Here is a 22,192-nt window from a genome sequence, read left to right on the forward strand (position 1 = left end):
ACCTGTTGTTCTCTCCTGTACAGGTGTGATACCACACACGCTACACAAAAGCCTGGGAACATTACAATTGAATAGAAATACATACATCACACTACAGAAGGCCACTATATTGAATACATGCCACATTGTTAGGAAATTCCTGAATACAGACACTGACACTGACACACACATTTAATTTTAGTTTTGTTTTGGTTGCTATGCCTTGACTCTGGTCTGGCATAGTACACAGCCACCGGTGTGTACCGAGTATAACCCACTAAACCCAACACATAATAATAATAATATAAGAATAAATAATAATAGCCAATTACTGTACAAGCACTACCCTCAATCTGCATGATACAAGTTCATATAATGTCACTTGGCATATATTTCAAAAAAAGTTTTGCCATGCCGTAGGTTCTCACCTTGTCCCACTGGATTAAGTCTTAGATTTATTTCAAGGGAAAATCTATAAAATGAGATATGTGGAGGTGTTATGCATCTATAAAATGCTATTATTATCTCTTACAGTATCTTCTATTTTTTATACATTTTTAGTAGTAAGTGACCCAATGGGTCATAAATGATCTAGTATAAACAAAAGAGCCAGTTCTTTCGACATTTTTTTTTGTATCCAAACATGTACCCCAATGCAATCAATACAATCAAACAAATCCTCTTCAAAAGTTTTGATAGGTCAAAATTGAATGAAAGATCAGCAACAGACGGAATTCTGGCAACACTGCAACAAGTATGTGTGCAACTATACAATCAGAATGAAGCTCTATTTATAAAATTGTTCAAATCAACTATCTAACTATGCAAAATCATCTGGATCTGAAACAAATCTTATAACCGGCTATACAGAAACAAGAAGAACAGTCTCTCCAAATACATCAAGTGAGAATTCTAAATCTAATTGTTTAACCAAGTCAACTAATCCAGAGACATTTGACATCTCAACTGCAGAGTTATGGTTAAAGATAGTTGAACTTATTACTGCTAGCAACCAAAAGTTAGATAATCAATTTATGCTTATTTGTGATGAAATTAATAATATTCACACCGAAATTATAGAATTCAAAAAACAACTACAGCTGGTGAATGAAAAATATGAAAAAATTGAATTAGATTTGACTAAACTGGGTACTTACAAAGAACAAATGCAATTTAGATTTGATGCTATGACTAATGCTATTAATAATAATAAGTTAATAATTTACGATTTTACAAATATTATGATAGATAAGAATCACAAAGAATTTTTAGACTTTCTAGCATTTGTTAGTAAAATGCCATACAATGAAAAAGACGATATAAAATCTATTCATAATATACCCAATCCTAGAATTAACATTAAATGTATAACTTTAAAAACAGAACAAATACGCAATAATATACTGATGAATTTTAATAAGCTAAAACAAAATAAATTATTAGGAGAATGGAAGAACGTAAATCTGGCTGCAGACTTAATTAAGGATTCAGGACTAAGAAGAAAAATGCTTTTACCACATTACATTGATCTAAAAAAATGCAGATTCCAAATTAAATTACGAGATGATTATTTCATGATAAATCAGCATAAAATTACTTATAGTTTAGCACAGCATCAACTAGTTTATGCTGAAGACTTTTTAGAGTATACTCCTTTGAAAGATCTGTCAAATTGGACATCTTAACCAATATTAGAGTAGAAATCAACAAGGAAAAAAAAAAAACAAGACAATTTATTATGAATAATTAATTGGAAATGCCAAGGGCTAGCAAAAATATTAAAACCAATAATTTTGTATATTTGTTAAATAATAACTATATATTAGGCATTACGGAAACATGGATTACCTATCCGATTACAAATCTAGACAAAGTTAACGACCAATTTAATATTATTTTGACAATTGCTCAAAAACTGGATAAACCAGGCCGACCGCATGGAGGTTTATGTTTGCTGATAAAAAAAAAATATTGGAGAGATTAAATTTAATCGAAAAACTGATAACTACATAATGGTTTTACTACATGTTACTAATTCAACTATAACATTGTTATTTAAAAAACTTATAATAATTTTATCTATATACACTCCTCCAGAACAACTAGAAATTATAAATAAAATATTTGATCAACGTGAAAAATGGAAACATATTTCTCCATGTATTATAATCATAGGAGATATGAATGCTAGAACAACTCCACAAATGGATACGGTCCCAATTCATTAATTTGCAATACCCAAGAATCCAAAGATAAAAAAATATAGTAAACTTGGAATGCAACTGCTCAAATATACTCATCAATTACAGTTATATATTATGAATGGAAGGCTAAGATTTGACTGTCCTTCTGAATTTACATGTATAAATTATAATGGATGTTCGGTAATAGATTTAACTATTTATTCAGAACTCATGTCAGATCTGTGTGTACCTATTCAGGTTTCGAATTGTGATTTTCCGATGACCATTTTCTGATTAGTACCTCTTTTGAGATTTCAACTAAAACTGCTTATGAGAAATAATTTATAATTCATCAAATAATTCATTATAATTATCAAGACTTTTTACACAAATTAGTGATTGTATCAAAACTACATTAAATAAAAAATTATATAATGAAAACTAAAAATATTTACAACTGGTAAATATAATTAACCAATTTATAAAAATTTGAACTTTAAAACAACAAAAAATTTCTACATTCAAAAAACTCTGGTATGACTTCCACTGCTAAAAAGAAAGAAGAATAAAGCCTTGCACCAATTTACACAAAATTATTAAAACGAAACATTTATGAATTATAAAAAATTAAAACCTATTTATTTTAATTTATTAAAAGCAAAAAACATCAATTACTTTAAAAATTTGCAACATCAGTTGATTTTTACCAAAAATACAGATTTCTTCTGGACTACAATACAGGGGCTAAGGGCAAAAAAAATTAGATTATCAAATAACTACAGAAACATCAAATTGGAATCAATTTTTTAACAATTTCCAAATTTAGATAATCCACTAACTCTAACATCTTTTAATGCGAATAATGATTTATTTGATTTGCCGTTTACTTCTGATGAACTTGAGGATTCAATCCGAAGAATGAAATTAAAGTCTGCCCCTGGCATTGACCTAATAACTTCCAAATTTATCAAATCCTTGCCTCCATCGGGCAAACAAAATTTTGCTTGACTCATTCAATTTCTTTTACAAAATGTCTAAATACCCAGAAATTTGGAATATAGCTAAACTAGCAGACCCTGCCACGCGTTATTGTTACTCAAAATGTGTCTATTATAAATTTATAACACTTCCCCCATGAAGGGGGGGAATTTTTCGAAAAATTTCTTCTTAGTGTACATTCTCTTGACGTACCCTATTAAAACGCAGTCAAAAACGCAAAAACCTGCATCTAAAATAGTATCATAGAAGTCAAGTTCTTCACGGTAAGCCTTAATCCTGTCTCTCTCCCCCACGGGGGGAATATCGAAAAATTTCTTGTTAGTGTACATTCTGTTGACGTACCCTATTAAAACGCAATCAAAAACGCAAAAACCTGCATCTAAAATAGTATAAATAGAAGCAGAGTTCTTTACCATAAGCCTTAATCCTAACCATCTCTCTTCAGTGGGGTTGAATTTAGACACATATACAGTGGGTGATCGGTTAACGAACATAATCCGTTCCAAGACTTTGTTCGCTATCCGAATTGTTCGTTAACCGATTATCGATTTACCATAGGTTTTAATGGGAATTTGATTAATTCGTTCTGGAGACTCCCCAAAATAAAAAATATAGGCTATACTTTCTTACTACGTTTATTTATATGTAATAATAAAAATACATATGTACACAGTCTTGCATTAAACTGAAGAAACATGACTAATAAGTCATGTTTTTTCAGTTTGAAAGGGTTAAAGAATCTGTCTAATGTTGATTGCTTTTCTCTCTTCTTCAGGATTTTTTGTAAGTAATTAATAGCATTGCAACTGTAGAAATCCCCAAGCCTCAACCTGGTTTGGATGCCATTTTAAGACCGTTGTTCTGACATCATCCCACTTCTTTACAAGATCTTTAATAGCAGATATCGGCATAAGTCCGCATTTTCAGAAGAAAACATATCTCGCCGAGTTTCTTGGTGTTCTTCATTCAAGAGTTCTTGGCGTTCTTCTGTTGTCAGATCCGTTTCAGGTTCCATTATGAACTCTTCGATGTTCTTTATTTCTCATATGTGATTTTTGTTACTCCTTTAGCTGCTTGAGTCTTCTTGATTATATAGTATTTTTCTTAAAAAAATGAACTGCGGCCTACTGTAGACCTGTTCACGCCATAGTACCCAGCAACATTAGGTATCTTCTGCCCACTCTTTACCTTTGCTATTATACTCTCACCTTAAAAAAAAAAACAGATGCAAAACTTAACGAGTGCCTACCCGACAGTCTCGCGAATACATAAAAGAATTATTTTGTCATATAAATAATAGGCTGGAATTATAAGGGAGAGTTTTAAAGTTTGGAGGAATACTATCCGATCGGTATATACCGGCTTGAGCATCGATGTCGACGTCTCCCAAAACCGAAAAGTTTCGAATTGTTGCCCAAAGACAAGGAAAGTCCAGTTGATATTCGTTATTTTACGTCGCTTCTTCTTGTTTGTTCTGTGGGATGTTCGTTATCTGATCATGTGTTTGTTGTCCGAACATAAAAATCTTTCGCGAAAGTGTTCGTTATCCGATCTGTTCGTTAACCGATCACCCACTGTATTATATAAAAACACGTGCGTATTCGAATGCAGCGTTGTGTCAAAATTTCAAAGGAATCGGTAGGAACAAACGAACATTACATTTTTATTTATATAAATAGATAGAAGATGATCTGCTTTAGTTCATTTTCACAGAAAAGCATAATGCCTCGCAGAAAAGCAAACTTAGGGCGTCGTACTCATAGTGCCATCTGTTGGACATAAAAGCCTTAACCTAGATTATATCTTTTGCGATGACCCAAGAAATGAATCTTAACTCTGAATTTCAATACACTTTCACCAAATCCAGGGGTACAGAATTTGCTATTTTCTTACTATCTTCAATTATTCAAATATATTTACAAAAAAAAAAATGTAGGAAAATTTATGCTGTCTTCATTGATACCACCAAAGCTTTTGACTCTGTTCATGTTCTGACTTTGGTTAATAAATTAAAACAATATGGTGCAGGTAACAATTTTTCAAATTTGATTATGCATCTTTTTTCTTCTTATAAACTACATAATGTAAATAGCAACTTTACTTAGTCCAGAAATAATTACAAAATGAGGAATACTTCAAGGTAAACCTCTTTCTCTGTACCTTTTCAATTTCTACATAAATGACATAAATAATTTATTTGATAAGGATAATGAAGTAATTAATATCAATGGTCAATATTTTCCACTATATTTTATACGCAGATGATTTAGTACTATTAGCATCTACTCGCATAACATTACAACATAAACTCAATAGAGTAAATAAATACTTATCATTGTTACATTTATCGATTAACGTCTCAAAAACAAAAATAATTATTTTCAGGAAAAATATTAAATTAACTAATCAAGAAAAAACTTTCATCTAGATGGCAAACCTCTAGAAATTATCAGCAACATAAAATACCTGGGAATTAACTTGAGCTGGAATGGATCTTTTCAACACCATTTTAAAGTATTTACTGCAAAAATTAACTCACTCATCGATAATACTATATATTTATGCTCAACGTTAAAAATATCTGACTTAAAACTTCACATAAAAATTTTCAATGCTATAATTCTTCCTACTTTTTTTTACGCCAGCCCGGTATGGGCTCTTGATTTTTTTTTTTTTACAAATTTGAAAAATTTCATATTAATTATCTACATAAATTATTCAAGCTTGAGAGAACTGTACCAGGTTATTCTATTAGAGCAGAAACAAATAGAATTCAACTATATCCTTGGTTTTTAAAAAAAGATTAATAAGTTTCTATTACTGACTTATAAATACAGATGATGAGAATATAAAATTTTTACACCAAAATATGTATCAAACCAATGTTCTAAATTCCACCAAAGATACTTGGCAATATAAATTCAATAGTACAATTCAAACATGTGGAATCTCAAGTGTTTTATTAGATAAATCTGATATAAATTGGAATAATGCCTATACACTACTGATGGAATTGGCCATATTACAATCAGTAACCCAGGATCAAAACTTAATACTGCAATCAGCTTATCACTCCTGGTACTCTCAGATTTTAAAATTTCCTTCTGATTAAAAATTTATTATAACTGATATAAATATGAATATTAAACGATTTTTCTTACAACTTCGTCTAAATAAATATTCCTTGTTGGTTAATAATATAGGTAACCCCCGTATAACATTATCCTTATAGTTAAATCCTTATTTAAATTGGATTTATTATTCATTTTTTTTCATAGGTAAAATACTTATTTATTATTTAAGTAAATATTTTACCAGAGAATTATTCATTTTATATGATGACTTCAGCATGAGCATCATCAACTGGTAACAGTTTGTGGGTGCGTTCGTTAATAGTTTGCTCTGCAATGGGAGTGTGTTGCTGTTTGTAGGCATTTAGGAATGACAGTGAAAGAAAGATGGAGGCACCCACACTATCGATAGTATCGTGTGGAGGAATTTATAATTCTAAAATGAGCTTTTAGAGGCAAAAGAAGGGTCCCAATTGTAAAATTTAACCATTAAATGGATTACAGTAATACCCTGAACTTACGCGATAGGTGGGACCGAGCGGCAACCGCGTAAGTCAAATTCGCGTAAGTTGGGGTATAATTTTGCATATAAATACATACAAATAATTTTTAATTGGGGCCGGAGACTAAAGAAAACAATAATTTAGAAAAAAATGTTTAATAAAATCTTAGATAATACATATGTATAACAAATTAGGCCTATATTATTTTACAATTTTTCACATTTACTTGATTATTACGCCATAATTTTAACATTGTTTCCATCTCAGCGATAATACTGTGACGTTTACGAATGATGCTTGAATTTAAAGATTGAGCATTTTTCACAGCTTCGAGAATTTTTTCTTTGCCTTTTATAATTGTTCTGACCGACAATTCCGGTAGATCAAACTTCTTTGCCAATTCACAAATTTTCATTTTTGTATCGAAGTCTTTAATAATGGGTACGTTCGTAAAGTCAAACGAGTTAAACGCGTTAGTAACGAATCGTTCGAAAAGTCTAACGAAATAGGAATAACGATGACTTCATTCTCGCTTAACTCGTTCGACTTTACGAACATACCCAATGTTAACTTTACATTCCAAAGATAAAGTTTTTCTTTTCTTGTTTGATGCAGAAGAATTAGTTCTACTTCGTTTGGATGAGATAGTAAAGTCTCTCGAGTCTCCATAGATATAACAAACACAGAAATAAATAACACAAAATAAATTGTAGCTATGTGTGGATTCCGCGCGACACATCCGAACATGTAAGCCGAACAATAGTGTGGGGGGAGTGAGTAATCAAGGGTTGCGTGGCACTCAAACAAAAGATGAATCGACGAGATTTGAAAATGGCGTAAGTCGGGGTATTACTGTATTTGTTGAAAGAGCATTCAAAATAGCCACGAAAACAATTAGAATGCTCGCATGGAGTTATGCAAAGGTATAAAAGAATGCACCCTTTATTACATTTTATGTTGTACAAGGGTTTTACCCAATTCCCAAACCATGTTAGAGTGAACCCATGCTATAAAAGCACTGTGTTATATGGGGGATGTTCCAATTCTCGAACTGTGTTAAAGTGAATCCATGCTATAAAAGTGCCGTGTTATACACGGGTTACCTGTACATATATAAATTGTTCTAATCAAAAGTGCTATTGGCGTAAATCAGAAAACTTTTCTATACTTCATCTGTTGAAAGACTGTACAGGTATTAAAAAATATCATCAGAAATACCAAATAAGAGAAATACTTGGCATGAACCATGATTTAAATTATATGTTAAGAACAGGAGATTTATCAAAAAATGATATATATAAACTAAATAACTTTTTCACCCAGATTACTAATATATTTAATAATGATGTTATTAATTAATATTTAGTTAATGATATTCAACTATAACTTCTTTTATGTATTTTTTCTATCTCTGTTTAAAATTATTTGTTATATATTTTATGCAAGGCAATGAACTAATCACTTAAAAGCTTAAATACAGTGATCTATATGCGTGGGATTCTAAAGTAGATTGTTACATGGTATGCTTTATATTTACATTCAAATTTTAAAATTTGCAAATTTAAATGTATGTTCTTCTTTTAATGTACTTTCTCACCACACAGGGTTGTATACAGTATATTCAAAATACACAACAACCTACAATTAATCAATAACTGGTGTGAAACTCCTCAAAACATCGGCGAACGTTTTCGATGCCCCTCCTGGGCTCTTCTTCAGGCTTATTTTTTATCTTCCATTATAACTGGATTCTTTCATTTGAATGTTTTTAAAAATTTGGAATGTGCCTTTTTTCTGAAAAAATTCTGAAAGTGATCCACGACCTATTTCAAATATATTTTCTACCAATGGGGCTTCGTTATGTGCACAATACCTTATTTAAATTTATCATATAAAATATATTATGATTTATCGTCTAGTAAGAATTGCCATGCTGTAGAGAGATTCATTTCTTCTTTGAAATTAATGTGTATGGATTTGCGATCGGCTTTAAAGATTTCCCTTGCTTCCAAAGTTTTTAGTTGCCCTTGATGTTAGATGATGTGGATAACATGCGCTTCATTGAAGATAGATGTGATGCCTGGATTTGTTGCATAAGAAGATAGGGCTGTCGTACATTTATTATGTATGATGTCAGATTTATGCTCTTTTATTCTTGCGGCTAATGAACGTTTGGTGGATCCGATATACACTAAAGGACAAAGAGTCATAACATTACATTATGTAATCAATACCAAAAAAGTGTTTGTTTCTGCTTCTGGCTCAAAACGATATTTTACATACTGTAACAAATTGTTCAGGTTTCTGTTTTGTAGAAGATCCTTTTTAAACATTTAAATAATTTTAATATGTGTGTGTGTGTGTGTGTGTGTGTGTGTATTTTGTACTTGTCAATGTCTATCAACCCCAATCTGATTTCTCTCAATTAAATTTTCCCACAGAATTATGACAAATATATAACAATGTATGTTATAGTATTTTAAAGTTCGTTGGAAAAGTAAAACAGAGCTGGAATAGTGAATTAAGGTATTGTAAACTATTTTTTTAAAGTCTACTGTAATATCTGTATTTGAGGGATAACTTTATGATATATTAAAGAATAAAAGAAAATTCTTTTAATTTGGTAAAACAGTAATGATTTTCTATATGAGCAAACTCTTAATTAATGTATTTATATTTAATTACAGCAAATAAATAACAATCAAATTTTTATAAAGCTTCAGAAATAAAGCAATAAATTACAAATCACTTAAAATGTTCTTACGTGAACTGATAACTTTAATTTTTTCTAGATGTTCTACTTTTTCATTTGGAAGTTCAAATTTATATGGAATTATTTTTGGTAGTTCTGATATCCATTCTTCTTTTAAAATCTAAATAAATATAGTATATTTTAAAGTTTCCAAAAATTTTAAAATTTATATAAAATTCCATAATTTATTTTTATTCAGCTTAAATAAAAGCAAACAAATGTAATATTTACATCAGGTAATAAAGGCAGAATATTTTTAATATAATTAGTATTGTCAGCAAATTCTGCACAATGTGTCTGTGTCACGCCACCAAAGATTTGAACATTCTGGTGTGTACCTTTCTCATAGCCAAATGCTGCTTCTAGTGGTTTAATCTCTATGTCATTAAAAGTCACAATTAAATCTGAAAATATTAATTATTATTTTAATATACACTATAATGAATTTTAATTGAAATTGATACGATTTTATATTCTTACTTGATAAACATCCACTAAAATTTGAGATTTTCATGTCAGAAATTTTTGAATCAAAAGGATACAGACTTCCAATTAAAACACTACTATAATTATAATGACGATGAAGTAAAGAGGATGTCACAATATGCCTGTTTACAGGATATACATCACCATCTACCTAATTTTAATAAAATTTTTATAACTATTTCAATATAATTCCATTCTTTAATATTAAAATTAAGTAGAATTTTATAAAAAAAATATTTACTTACCACAAGATCAACAATGTCATTATTCCTTTGATAATATATCCAATGTCTAAAATTATCAACAAACGAAGTGTTTTTTGTTATGTGTATTTTGCTAACTGAAATATTCAAAAATAAATGTTTTTGGATTTTTCAAAGTCTTAATTCAAATGATTATAAAGTGTATTAAAATAAATTTTACCAGAAGCATTAAATCTTTCTTCAATAGAAAGTGATCCCTGAGGTAAAATCGTAACCATAATATAATTTTCACTAAGAAAAATAAATTACATAAATAGTTTTTAATGAAAAATATAAATACAACTTTCATTTCTTATGTACAGTACAATAATAAATTTATTATATACTACATTAAGAGTTTATTAAATAAAAACTTTAGTATATAGTATTTTTCTTTAACAGTTTTTCAAGCTCAGCTATGCAAAAAATCATCATATAAAAAACAAATCCAAAGAAATTCAAACAAATTATACCATTTAAATTTCTTAAATGTGATGACTGCTTCTGAAACCTGTCGGAAGTCCTTATTTTCTATATAAATTATGGTAGATATTAAAAGCTTGAGTTTACATTAATCAAAAAACAAATCATTACAATTTGTTAATTTGGTGAAATTAAAAATGTAATCAAAACATGATTACATCTTCAATTTCTGAATTTTGTCTACTATCTAACCATATAAAATGCTTGTGAATTGAAAAAAATGCATTTTACTTTCCCAGCTCTATTATATATAACAGAGGGAAAGCAGTATCATTACAAACATACAAATTTTAATTGTTGCAAAATTGAAAGTATCACATTTTTTATCATGTTACATGACTACGTTATATATTGTTCTTTTGTATGTTTCTATGCTATTCTAGTATACAGTATAAGCAGGTTTCTGTTAACCTTGTATTGGACTCTACTTTTTGTACAATATTTCGCATTGTCTTTAGTCCTGTTTCCTGGTATCACCTTTTCTTTGTTAGACGATCTGAATCTGTTGATTGGTCAAAAGGGGAGTCACATGCTAAAACAGCATTCCCGGATGGCAGGGGATATAAATTCAATTGCTTCAGGTGTTCGAAGACTTTTTTCTGGCTTCCAAGCTCCTGTCTGGACATAGAAAGGAAAGATGTAATGTGGTGGACCTTGGAGAAAATGGCTGAAGAAGGTACAATTCGATTGAGGCGAAGGAATCCGAATCCATCTTTAAGAAATCATCATATACAAGTATAGGACATCTGGATCATGCTCAAGAGTTGCTAAAGGACTTTAGTAAGACTATTATTTATTAGTTATAGATTTTAGTAGACATGTGGGTGATCACATTTTGATCAACAGACTGTGTGTTGAACGGGACAATTGTCTACAAAAGAATTAACTGAGAAGAAATGCAACAGCATGCGTTTGTCATCCTGTATATAAATGTAATTATTTAAAATGGGAATTCACCTTAATACTCAGATTGGCATTGTTCTCTTTGTTAAGTAACCATACTAAATGATTGTGAGTGTACATGTATATAAGTCAAGGATATCAGCTGTAGTCTATTGCTGTGTTTTTTAATAAACCTGACTTTGTTGTGGTTTATCTAAATTTTGTGAAGTCCTCATTACATTACCCTTTCACACAGACTTAATATATCCTGATATGTCTGAGACACTACACTATGATTACAAGAAAGCCACAGTGAGAAAATTCTAGTGTCAAAAATAAATGTACTTGTCTGTTGGAATGAAATTAAAATTGGTCTGGACATTATGAAATAGCAAAGAATATAAAAAATAGTATTATTGTAAAGATGTATTCATTCTACATTGATATTTCAAAGAATTGTACTAATTACATATGATGTACAAAAGTACAAAACCCTCACAATTCATGCAGATTTTACACAAAGTGGTTGTTTGCATGGTGTCTGTGAGACACCAGCAATTCTTTTTGTTAAAATATTGGCAAACAATGGAAAATGTATGTATCATATTCTTTGTGAGTCAGAAAATTAGGAGGGTATTATTTTTCAATCTTTTCAAAATTTTACAAAAAAACACTTTTTAAACAAAAGCACATGGCATCTGTGATGCAAGCAATAGAGGATTACATTATCAATTTCAAAAAAGCTTAATTATGCTAGTGAATTACTCTGAATCTATCTGCAGTATCCAAAAGAAAATAATAACCTAAAAACCTTGATTTGATGAAAATTTCTACAAATCAAAAGGGAAGAGACAATAAGGACTTTGAATATAAAAACATTTAGATTAAACAAAAGTATTGCTATAAATTTGAAAAACTAAAATTCATTTTATTTTTAAGTAATGAAGTTTAATAAACAAGTTGGAGACTTGTTTCAATCAGGAAATGATAACAGACAACTTAATAAAATACTAAAAGGATTTAAAAGACAAGCCAAACAATTACTGCATTAAATCAGGATACATTACCACTACTAATAATTGTTAAATACTGAGTAATTTGGCATTACAAGTAGGCATTAGGCACCATCTCTTGCTAAATTTAATAATTATAATTAAATTAATATTTATTAAATAATTTTGAAAATTCTGGGAAAAAAAAATTGGCCTGAAGCACTACTTGAACCCACAACTGCTTCTTAGCATGCGGATGCATTGCCAGTTTGCTACCCAGACAACTGTCAAATCCATTGGTTCCAAACATATTTAATTTAGATAAAACCATACCACTTACTCACAGCTAGTGTTACCACCCGACTGGTTTTCACCCGGACAGTCTGGGAATTGACTCACTGTCCGCGTGAACTATTAATTTTGTCTGCGAATTTCGTAGAAATTGTGAAATTACGATGAAACAAAATTCTTGCAAATATTTTTACAAATTTACACTATTTTAACAGCGAAAGAACTCACACTCACTGAAACTCATTTGCAATTCTGCCATGTTAGTCTGTTTACGTCGACATGTGGTGCGCAACCTGTCGACCTGTTATTTTTTATTTTTTTGCATGTACAATCGTACACGTCTCCAATATCCAACAGAGCTAAGTCATCTGTACCTGTTCTTTCTTAATTTAGGGTTACTTAAGTTACTCCTATGCAAGTCCCTAGTCCCTAACTGTAACTGATTTAGAACCGGCATACACGTTATTCTTTGCATTGTAAAATGACATTGCGCATGCGTCAGGAACTTCTGTTCGAACAAACCTGACCTGCTGTCCGGGTCAGAGATTTTGAAAAGGTAGCAACACTACTCACAGCGCTGACTGGAGATGACTCAGCATCCATAACCTATGATCACCTGCTATGACACTTAGCTGGTTATTGCTTTACCTCAGCATAATTTATCTATATATATAAAAATGAATGTATGTCTGTGTGTCTGTCCTTCATGCATTACCAGAGCGTTTATCCGATTGCCATGAAACTTTGGGAAGTTGTTTAATATACTCCCTCAAAGGTTTCTGGCATAATGCGATTGCCATGAAGCTTTGGAAAGTTTTTTAATACACTCCCGCAAAGGTTTCTGGTATAGTACATTTATCCTACAATAGATGGCGTGCATGTATACAAGCATTTTACTGTGTGTTCAATCGATTTCAAATTGTGAAGACCATTTCCCCCCTCCAAAAAATATCTCTATATATGCATTTGTTATTTACGATATTTGTAATCATTTTTGTTTAATCACTTCATTTCAACTTTTTTTTTGCTAATTACATATTTGCTTGAACTTTGTTAAAACCTTAACTGTATCCCGAACAACAACTGAAGTTGTAGAAGGAAATTCACCTATTTTACCGATCTATGGATCCCCCTTTTTCCAAATTTTAATATCAACTCAAAATAATTTAAAAAGACAAATTACAATAAAACAGTTTATTATCCAACTATCAGAAATTTCACAACATGCCAAGGAAGAGAGGAAGGAGCAATTAAATAATCAAAATTATAAAGGATTTAAAAATATATATAAAAATGGGGAATGTCGCACTTATAACAATCTCTACGAGTATGTGGGCTAAATTTAAAGAATCCATGCTTCTCACATGGACAACTGTATGTATCCAGCTCACGTGTCGGAAAACCTTCTGATTTATTCGTGTACGCACCAGATGGAAAAACAAAAAATATCATGTATCCACAAGCACTCCAATAAATAAATAGAATTGAAACGACACTTTGAAATGTTTTCCTGATGAAAATGAATAATAATAATAAGTTTCAATAAAAATGATATAATGAGTTTGCTTGAATTTCCTTTCTTCTGAGATTGCAGCAATGCACGATGGGTAAGCTAGTATATAAATATAACTAATATGGTTATATCTAAATTAGATGTGTCTGGAAGTGAAAGATTGGACAGAGGTTCAGGTAATGTAACTAGCAATGCATCCATATGATAAGCAGCAAATCAAGTGGCACAAACATCTAATCAGCATTCCAACTCTATCTGTACTCAATGCAGCATGTATCCATATACAAGGACAACAGCATTGGGTCTTCAAATCATCAATATCTATAAAGGAGTTTGAAACACTTGGTCTTTCATATAACCCACAAAAAAATCCAGAAATGTAATGTTGGGAGACTTAGAAGTTTAAAGAATTGGTTCACCTCTGCCAATCCAATGTTCTAGAAATGTTTGGTCTAGGAATCTCACAATCAAAGCTCAATATGATTGGTGTACCACAAACCTGACTAGACCTTGTATGTTACAAACCAAACTTTCAACCATGATTCATTCATTCATGATCTATACATCCCATTAAATACAAACATGTAGCATTTGGGGCATTGATAAAGAAGGCATATACACATTGTAGCAACATTCAAGATATTCTAAAAGAAGTAAAACACAGAGGATATAACTTAATAAAATCACTACCCAAAAATATTCAAATGAAAACTTGCATGAACATTCACACAAAACATAATGGTGCAATCTCCTCCCAACTCACACAGTCAATCGCCTTCCATCATTACACAATGTATGATTGTTTACTATGATCCAATACAGTGGTACCTTCTACTTCAAATGCTTGAGTTTGAACTGCATGCACAGTGGAAAAATGTACTTGAAGAATAAGTGCAATTTATTGTCCTCCTAAGTTGTCATTTGTTTTCGCATTACGTTAGTATGTTTGCAGCAATTTTTTGCTTAATTTTTGGCATGCTTGCTAATATATATTGTGTGATACAGTATTTGTTGATTTTTAACAATTTCTTCCTGCAATTGTTTTTTGTCTACAGCTTTTGGACGGTCCATACATATAAATCTGCCTAAAAATTTTGGCCAATGGAACATTTTAAGCATTCACCAATTTGAATTACTGAGCATATCTCACAAATAGTAGAAAGTTTAACATTACAGGATATTTCAATGCACAATTATGAACCCAAACGAAGAACAAAAACTTAAAACATTTTAATCCTTTAGTACAAAATTTCCTGAATGTTGGAACTTTTAAATCACATTAGACATGTTTGAAGTTTAGGAACATCTTCCCCTTACACATTACAAACTTTTTTACTGTTTATATGATGGTGATCCTTTCTGAAATGCATAAAGCATGATATGTATATTATCTGAAGACATTTCAACTTGATTTTACTTAAACAAAATGTGAAATAAGAAGTGTAAAAATAAGTTTCTAAACAATGAGTGCAATATCACATTAGCAATATTGTGTTAAATTTCACAACTGTTATAATTAAATCACACATCTATGTTAAGTAACAATGTTACAAGTTTTATCCCTTGCTTTGTGGCCAAGTTTGAACTCATGGAGCAGGATTGCACAAAAAATCTTATCCATGCCTCACTCAAAACCCCAAAAACAGAAAGATATGTTAAATTTTTGAAAGGATAAGTGTTGCATAATACATACAGAAGCATGCAATATATCACAATATACAACTTGTTTACATGTGCCACCACAGTAATGCTAAAAATTAACTTAAAAGTAATGCATATAACTCCAATGGAGCTTTTCTAACAACTTGATAATTTAGTTACATTTAATTAGGTTTCCATTACAGGTTTTTTGTAGACTTTAAAGAATTAAAAGCTAGTGGCTTTCTTTCTTCAGTAACACATCACACAAGGAGCAGTTGATTTATGTATTTTTTATTAAAGGAAATGCATTTTGGGTCTGTCTTAATGACTCCTCTTCAGTCCTTAACTTTACAAAAAAAAAAAAAAAAAAATAGATAGATAGATATGGGTTACATTATACAGAATAATACATATAATATTTTAACAAAATTTAAAAAAAAAAATAACTTACATTGTTGATTGTTGGTTACAATTGACATTAGAGAGTATGTTCGGTAATTGACTTGGTAATCAGTTAACTAGGGTTGCTGCAGGGTTTAGATCATTTTTGAGTATACTGTTGTGTTTGCAGAATGAAGTTGTATCTATATGGGAGGGCAGAGTAGGTTCACCAGATGGGAGCCATCTAGAGGAAGTGGGGTGGGATGGAATTACATGTGGATATTACCTGTTAGGGAGAAGGGGTTTCCAGATGTCACTAAAGGTTAGACCATTACGTTCATTTTATAAGTTTTATTTTCATGATTTCAATATGTTCATATAATTTCCTTTTTGTGCTATTTTTTTCTATTCTGAGTATTTTTAGATTATTAAGTGAGATCTCGCAACCTGGACTATTGCAATGTATGGCTATGGCAGAATTGCTATTGAGTTACATCGCTTTCTTTTAGTTTACTAATATTTAAAAAATCTTTCTTATAAAATTTCTCCAAAAGGCATTATAATGTGACAGTTGTTTGCCATGTATTATATGTAAATATAGTTTATTTATAGTTATTATTTGTAAACATTTCTGAAATGTTCTCTGCCTTTCTTTTTTAACTGGGTTTATTACCTAGGAGGACAATAAACCCAGTGGGAGTTAAGGAGGCATTGTATATAAAAATGGGACAGAAGAACAGGGAGGTTGTTTTTCTGTTGGAGGTACTTGCATGAATAGAAGGAAGGCTTGAAAAGAAGCTCTCTAGGTCATGATAACTATAAAGTTTATGTGAGATTTGGACCATGAACTTACTAACAGAAAAAATCTAGAGATGGGAAGGATTGCCTGACATCAATCTGTCCCCAGTTTACATTTAGAAAGAGAAAATTATTGTCTTAATTCACCATTTTGGGTTTAGTGGTACTTCTCCAATAGGTATCCTTATAATTTCTCCTCCCTCTCCCACATTTCGATCTTCTCTAGCTTTAGAATAGTTTTACGATAGACTTTTTAAGATTACAAGCTGATGCACAAAATAGTTGTCATGATTAATGAAGTTTTGTAACAAGAATTGTGAAATAAATTTTTATTTTTGTGACATATTTGTTAGGTTCATTTACAAATATTTATAAAAGAATAAATACTCACAACAAAAATATAACAATATTCTTTTAAGTTTAAATATTATTCCAAATGCTAAATTTATATAATGTATGTTTTAGGACACTAATGCATTCTATCCATCAAACATTAATTTGTAAAATGTAGTGTATAAGACTCAAACCAGGCCTATTAAGAAGACTAAAAATATCTGTTTTTAAAGTAAATATTGCTGGAGTATAATGTAAGGTTTCCTCTTTTTTTATAGCATCCCCAATCCCAGATTTTATAACTTTTTAGATTGAAAGTCTGCCAACTGTGATCAAGCGCTGCTCTAGCATGTCAAAATAATTACATGCATTAACTATTGTTTTAGCTAAAAAAAAAAAAAAAAAAAGCTATATTTGGTCAACCATCCAACAGCACCAGACATTGACGTTGGGCTGTAAAGTATCATCTCCCTTACATAATGTGGATTGGTTGAGCCCCAGATATAAATGATATATTTGTTTACTTTACCAGATATGTGACAGGTGGATTTATTAGAAAATGCTATCTTATTTGGGAAAGTCTCATCCCTGTGGTGTTACTACACCATGTTTTATATTATTATATTTATTTTTCCTCTCCTTCCTGCATATATATACACGCACACACACCTGTCAGTGCACCCTGGGTATGCAATTGGTCACTATAACAATGGCATAGCAGGAAACAAGATCTTGATAGGCTAGGTAATGTTTCTGGGGAACAAAAAAGGAAATGACAAGAAGAGAAATCTTATCTTTTCTGTGGAGTTTGTGTGTGTGTGTGTGTGTGTGTGTGTGTGTGTGTGTGTGTGTGTGAAGAGAGAGAAGAATTAGACAGATAACAAGCCTAGGCAGTTATGGAGATCAACTACAAATTAGAAGTTGGACTATATATGGAATCCACTTGCATTGGAATTTATATCAGGTATGAACAGCAAATATTAATTGGAACTTTGAACTCTGTGATAAAACTGAAAATTTGGAAGATTAGTTCACTGATCAAAGGTAATTACAGTATTTCAATCAAGAGTGGCCAACTCGTATATAAATGTTATTGTACTGTATGCACTTGTAAGACTACTATTACATTTATACATCAATGTGCAGTCATATGTATGTATATTTGTGATAGATAAATATAGCTAGATTTTTTTTTGTTAAATAAGTATAATAGAATTGTATATCAACTTATTATTCATGTCTCCCCAATTTGTTTACATAGGAAACTACATCCCTATTCAGACATTCAATATTGTTCACAAAAAAAAGGTATACATTGTGATTTGTCATTCTGCAATTAACTGCAACAGTTAAGGTTGATTTATTCATAAGGCTGACTAGGCTGAAGCCTAGCAGCCCATCAATTTTAACACATTTGACCTGATGACCATACAGTTACATACATACATTAATTTATCTTTCTTTGAAATGTGTCTTCTCACATTTCCTAAGGGCATAATTTTAAGTTATTTTTATATTAATTTGCATAATAATATATGTTAAATAACAAACATATGCACGCAGAAATCTAAAGTTTATTTTTTGTGATGAAGGTCCTAGCTTTTCTGAAATTCTTGTTTTTTGCGATAAAATTGTGTAGTTTCATTTGTCGCTTTTTTTCTTTCCTTAAGCAAATGTCAGTAGCATAAGATTGCATCCAAAACACCTCGTTTTGCTTTTGCACTCCTTTCAAAATCTGGATCATTTGCTACAATTTGATCAATGATTTCGGTTATCGTTATCAGACTTTTACTAAGGAAATCTGTAGAGAAATTCTTTGGGTTCTTCGCTTTCAGAATCACTATTTTCCAGTTCTACATGAATGCCTTGTTCTGCCAGTTCTTGAAGGTCGTCATTGGTAAGGTTCTCACCAGAAACCTGCAGTAACTCCTCAATATCTTGTTCATCTACATCTCCTAGTCCTTCTGTATTGATTAAGTTGACAATTTGGTCAACCTAACATACAGCGATGGACTCTTCTTGTTGAGAATTCTTGGATCCTTTCAGTCAGAACTTCTTCCACACTCCATTCATGCATTTATCAGTTAATTCTTGCCAAGTGAAGTTGCCATTTCCTATGGCATCCATGATGTTATATTTTTTCCAAAATTGCACAAAACAAACATAGATTTAAGGAAAGTATAGCACTACAATAAATTACCAACTTTTGCTGATTGGTTCATGTTCGTAAATAATTGTATTATTTACGAAACAATAAAATGATACAATAATTTGAATCAGCTTAAATTTTGAGCATTTCTTTAGCCTGTGAGCAGACTGCATTATATTGAATCAGCATTAGTTGAAGCAGTGTTAAGCAGGGTCTTACTGTATTATCATTAAATAATTTAATGTTTAATTCTTTTAAGTTACTACCATTAGGTCAAATAACTAAAAACATAATTATTGCAATTCAATGTATTTCCTACGGAACATTAGAATCGCAGAAAACTGGAAAAGTAATGAAAAACATACAAAATATACCCAAAACAAGAAAAACTATTTAATAATACCTATTATTTATTATTAAATAGTTTTACTGGTTTTGGGTATATTTGGTATGTTTTTCATTACATACAACAGTTTTTGGAACTCTGTGAAACTGGAGAATAAAAATAGCTACTAAATACTGAGAGAAGATACTGGGGAAGTATCTGAATGAAGTAGGTAGAACACCCTAAATTTATAAAGGTGTGCTACTTAATCATTAGGTCATCCAAAAACCCTAACCTTACTCAAATACATGGATATGTTATAAATTTATAAAGCAAATAAAAAGCAATTTGTATAAACTAGAGTTATACCAATGACTCTTTATTGACAACTTAGAAATCTTTTTACAAACTCTGACTTTTGCTTACTCCTATGATGTTTATTTCATAAGCACTTTTATTTTATTTTTATGTTTAATTATTATCTTATTTATTATTTATTTTATGTTCATTTATTATATATTTTTGTTGATTTTTTTTCTGTTGAATTTAAATTTTACACATGTTCTATTTTATCTAAAATGTATTTTTGTCTTCTTTCTTATTTAAGTTTTGTTAAATTTTGACTATATGAGAGTAGGTCAAAAATATTTTTGGTTTATTAAAATATATCGCTGGAGCGGTATACTACATATTTCATATGGAATACTAATTACCGTAAAATTGTGGAATGGCATAGAAACAAAATCAAAAACCAAAAGTTTTTTGATGTATTGTCATAAAACTGACAGATAATAGAAAACAACCAACAGAAGGAAAATAAACAATTGCTGAATCAGATTTGAGAGACAAAAATTGGTCTGGAGTAGGACTTGAATCTGCAACTCCTATTTATCATACAGATGCATCGGCAGTTGCACTACATGGACCTCTGTCTGATCTTTAACTATTAATAATTTAGGCATAACCATACTGATTGCTCATAACTGGGGACAATTTAACTGTCCTCAATGCCTTTCAGCCAGCTATCTCTTCACACCAGCATAATATGTGTGTCTATATATCTATATATACATAAATATAAACATTCAATACAATAACCCAAATTTAAAATTAAAGCCTGTTCTTGTCTTCCAATACTTTCTAAATTAAATTTTGGTATTTTTGAAACCGTGCCAGTAATTTTTAATCCAAACACAAATTATTTATCGTATTTAAGATCGATAGATTGATAGACATATTATAGATTTAAATTACCTTAAAACACATTTGACTGAAAGGTCAACGGAATAAAATTTAATTCCGTGATTTGCCAAGTGTCTGTATAAATACGATAAATAATTTTTGTTTGGATTCTAAATTAAAATTAAAAATTAATTTAGTTATAATTATTAAATTTATCAAGAGATGGTGACCTAACCTCATACTCTAATCAAATTATTTTATTATTAATTATTGAAATTAGACTTAAATAGCCTGATAATCAGGCAGATTGCTTAGCTTTAGTTTAAATTTGGTTTATTGGATTGAATGTTTATATTTATAATTCATCCTTTAAGTTTTTCTAAATGTTTATTAATTTTATAATCTGATTTAAATGAACAAAATAAAAAAACATTTCTACATACCTCTCTGAAAATTGAATAAATAATATTAATTGTTTGGTGGCAGATCTATATTCAGATATTGAAAATGCTAATTTTATAGACATGGTATTTAATGATGAATTTATCATATCAAAGTCATATTTCATAAATGACTTTCCATCAAATCTTCCTCCAATATCTAACAAAAGAATATATGAAAATATATTTACTATAGTTAGTAAGTAAAACTTAAATATTAAATAGCTTTTGTAAGTATTGTGTTCTTGATTTTTGTTATAATTTTTCATTTATAAAACAGCAATTTATAAATACAGCAAAGCATCAAAAATCTAGACTAATTGGAGGTGAACCCTATCTGGATTTTCAAATACAAATTATTTTTATTTGAATTATACATTATTAAATTTGAACATATAAATTAGCATTTTAAGTACTGTAAACTTCAAAGACACTGTAAATTAAGTTTGGATGTTCTAAATTCAAACCACTACTTTGAAAAGAATGAAGCAATACTCACAAAGATTCAAAATATAATTTACAGAATCACTAACTCATACCACTAATGAAACAGAAGCACCAATAAAA

General features: G+C 30.3%; 1 protein-coding gene across 6 annotated transcripts in view; it reads right to left on the reverse strand.

The window, feature by feature from the left end:
• The window catches only part of LOC111640558, a 48,049-nt gene extending 26,169 nt beyond the window's left edge, over window positions 1–21,880 (reverse strand). For 2 of the 6 annotated variants that reach the window (XM_023386575.1, XM_023386581.1), the window contains exons 1-6: window positions 21,629–21,875; window positions 10,397–10,467; window positions 10,219–10,313; window positions 9,968–10,124; window positions 9,719–9,891; window positions 9,500–9,608 (exon numbers count right to left, since the gene is read on the reverse strand). In XM_023386575.1, the coding sequence (XP_023242343.1) occupies window positions 9,500–9,608; window positions 9,719–9,891; window positions 9,968–10,124; window positions 10,219–10,313; window positions 10,397–10,467; window positions 21,629–21,753 (730 nt within the window). In that variant the 5' untranslated portion in view covers window positions 21,754–21,875. Of the gene's footprint in view, window positions 1–9,499; window positions 9,609–9,718; window positions 9,892–9,967; window positions 10,125–10,218; window positions 10,314–10,396; window positions 10,468–21,628 lie in introns of all 6 variants that reach the window. The other 4 variants (XM_023386578.1, XM_023386577.1, XM_023386576.1 and 1 more) reach the window with 3 other exon arrangements.
• Between the last annotated feature and the right edge of the window lie 312 nt (window positions 21,881–22,192).

The sequence above is a fragment of the Centruroides sculpturatus genome, unplaced genomic scaffold (genome assembly GCF_000671375.1).
Source record: "Centruroides sculpturatus isolate CEXI.00-Female unplaced genomic scaffold, Cexi_2.0 scaffold1072, whole genome shotgun sequence".
Classification (NCBI taxonomy): Eukaryota; Metazoa; Arthropoda; class Arachnida; order Scorpiones; family Buthidae; genus Centruroides; species Centruroides sculpturatus.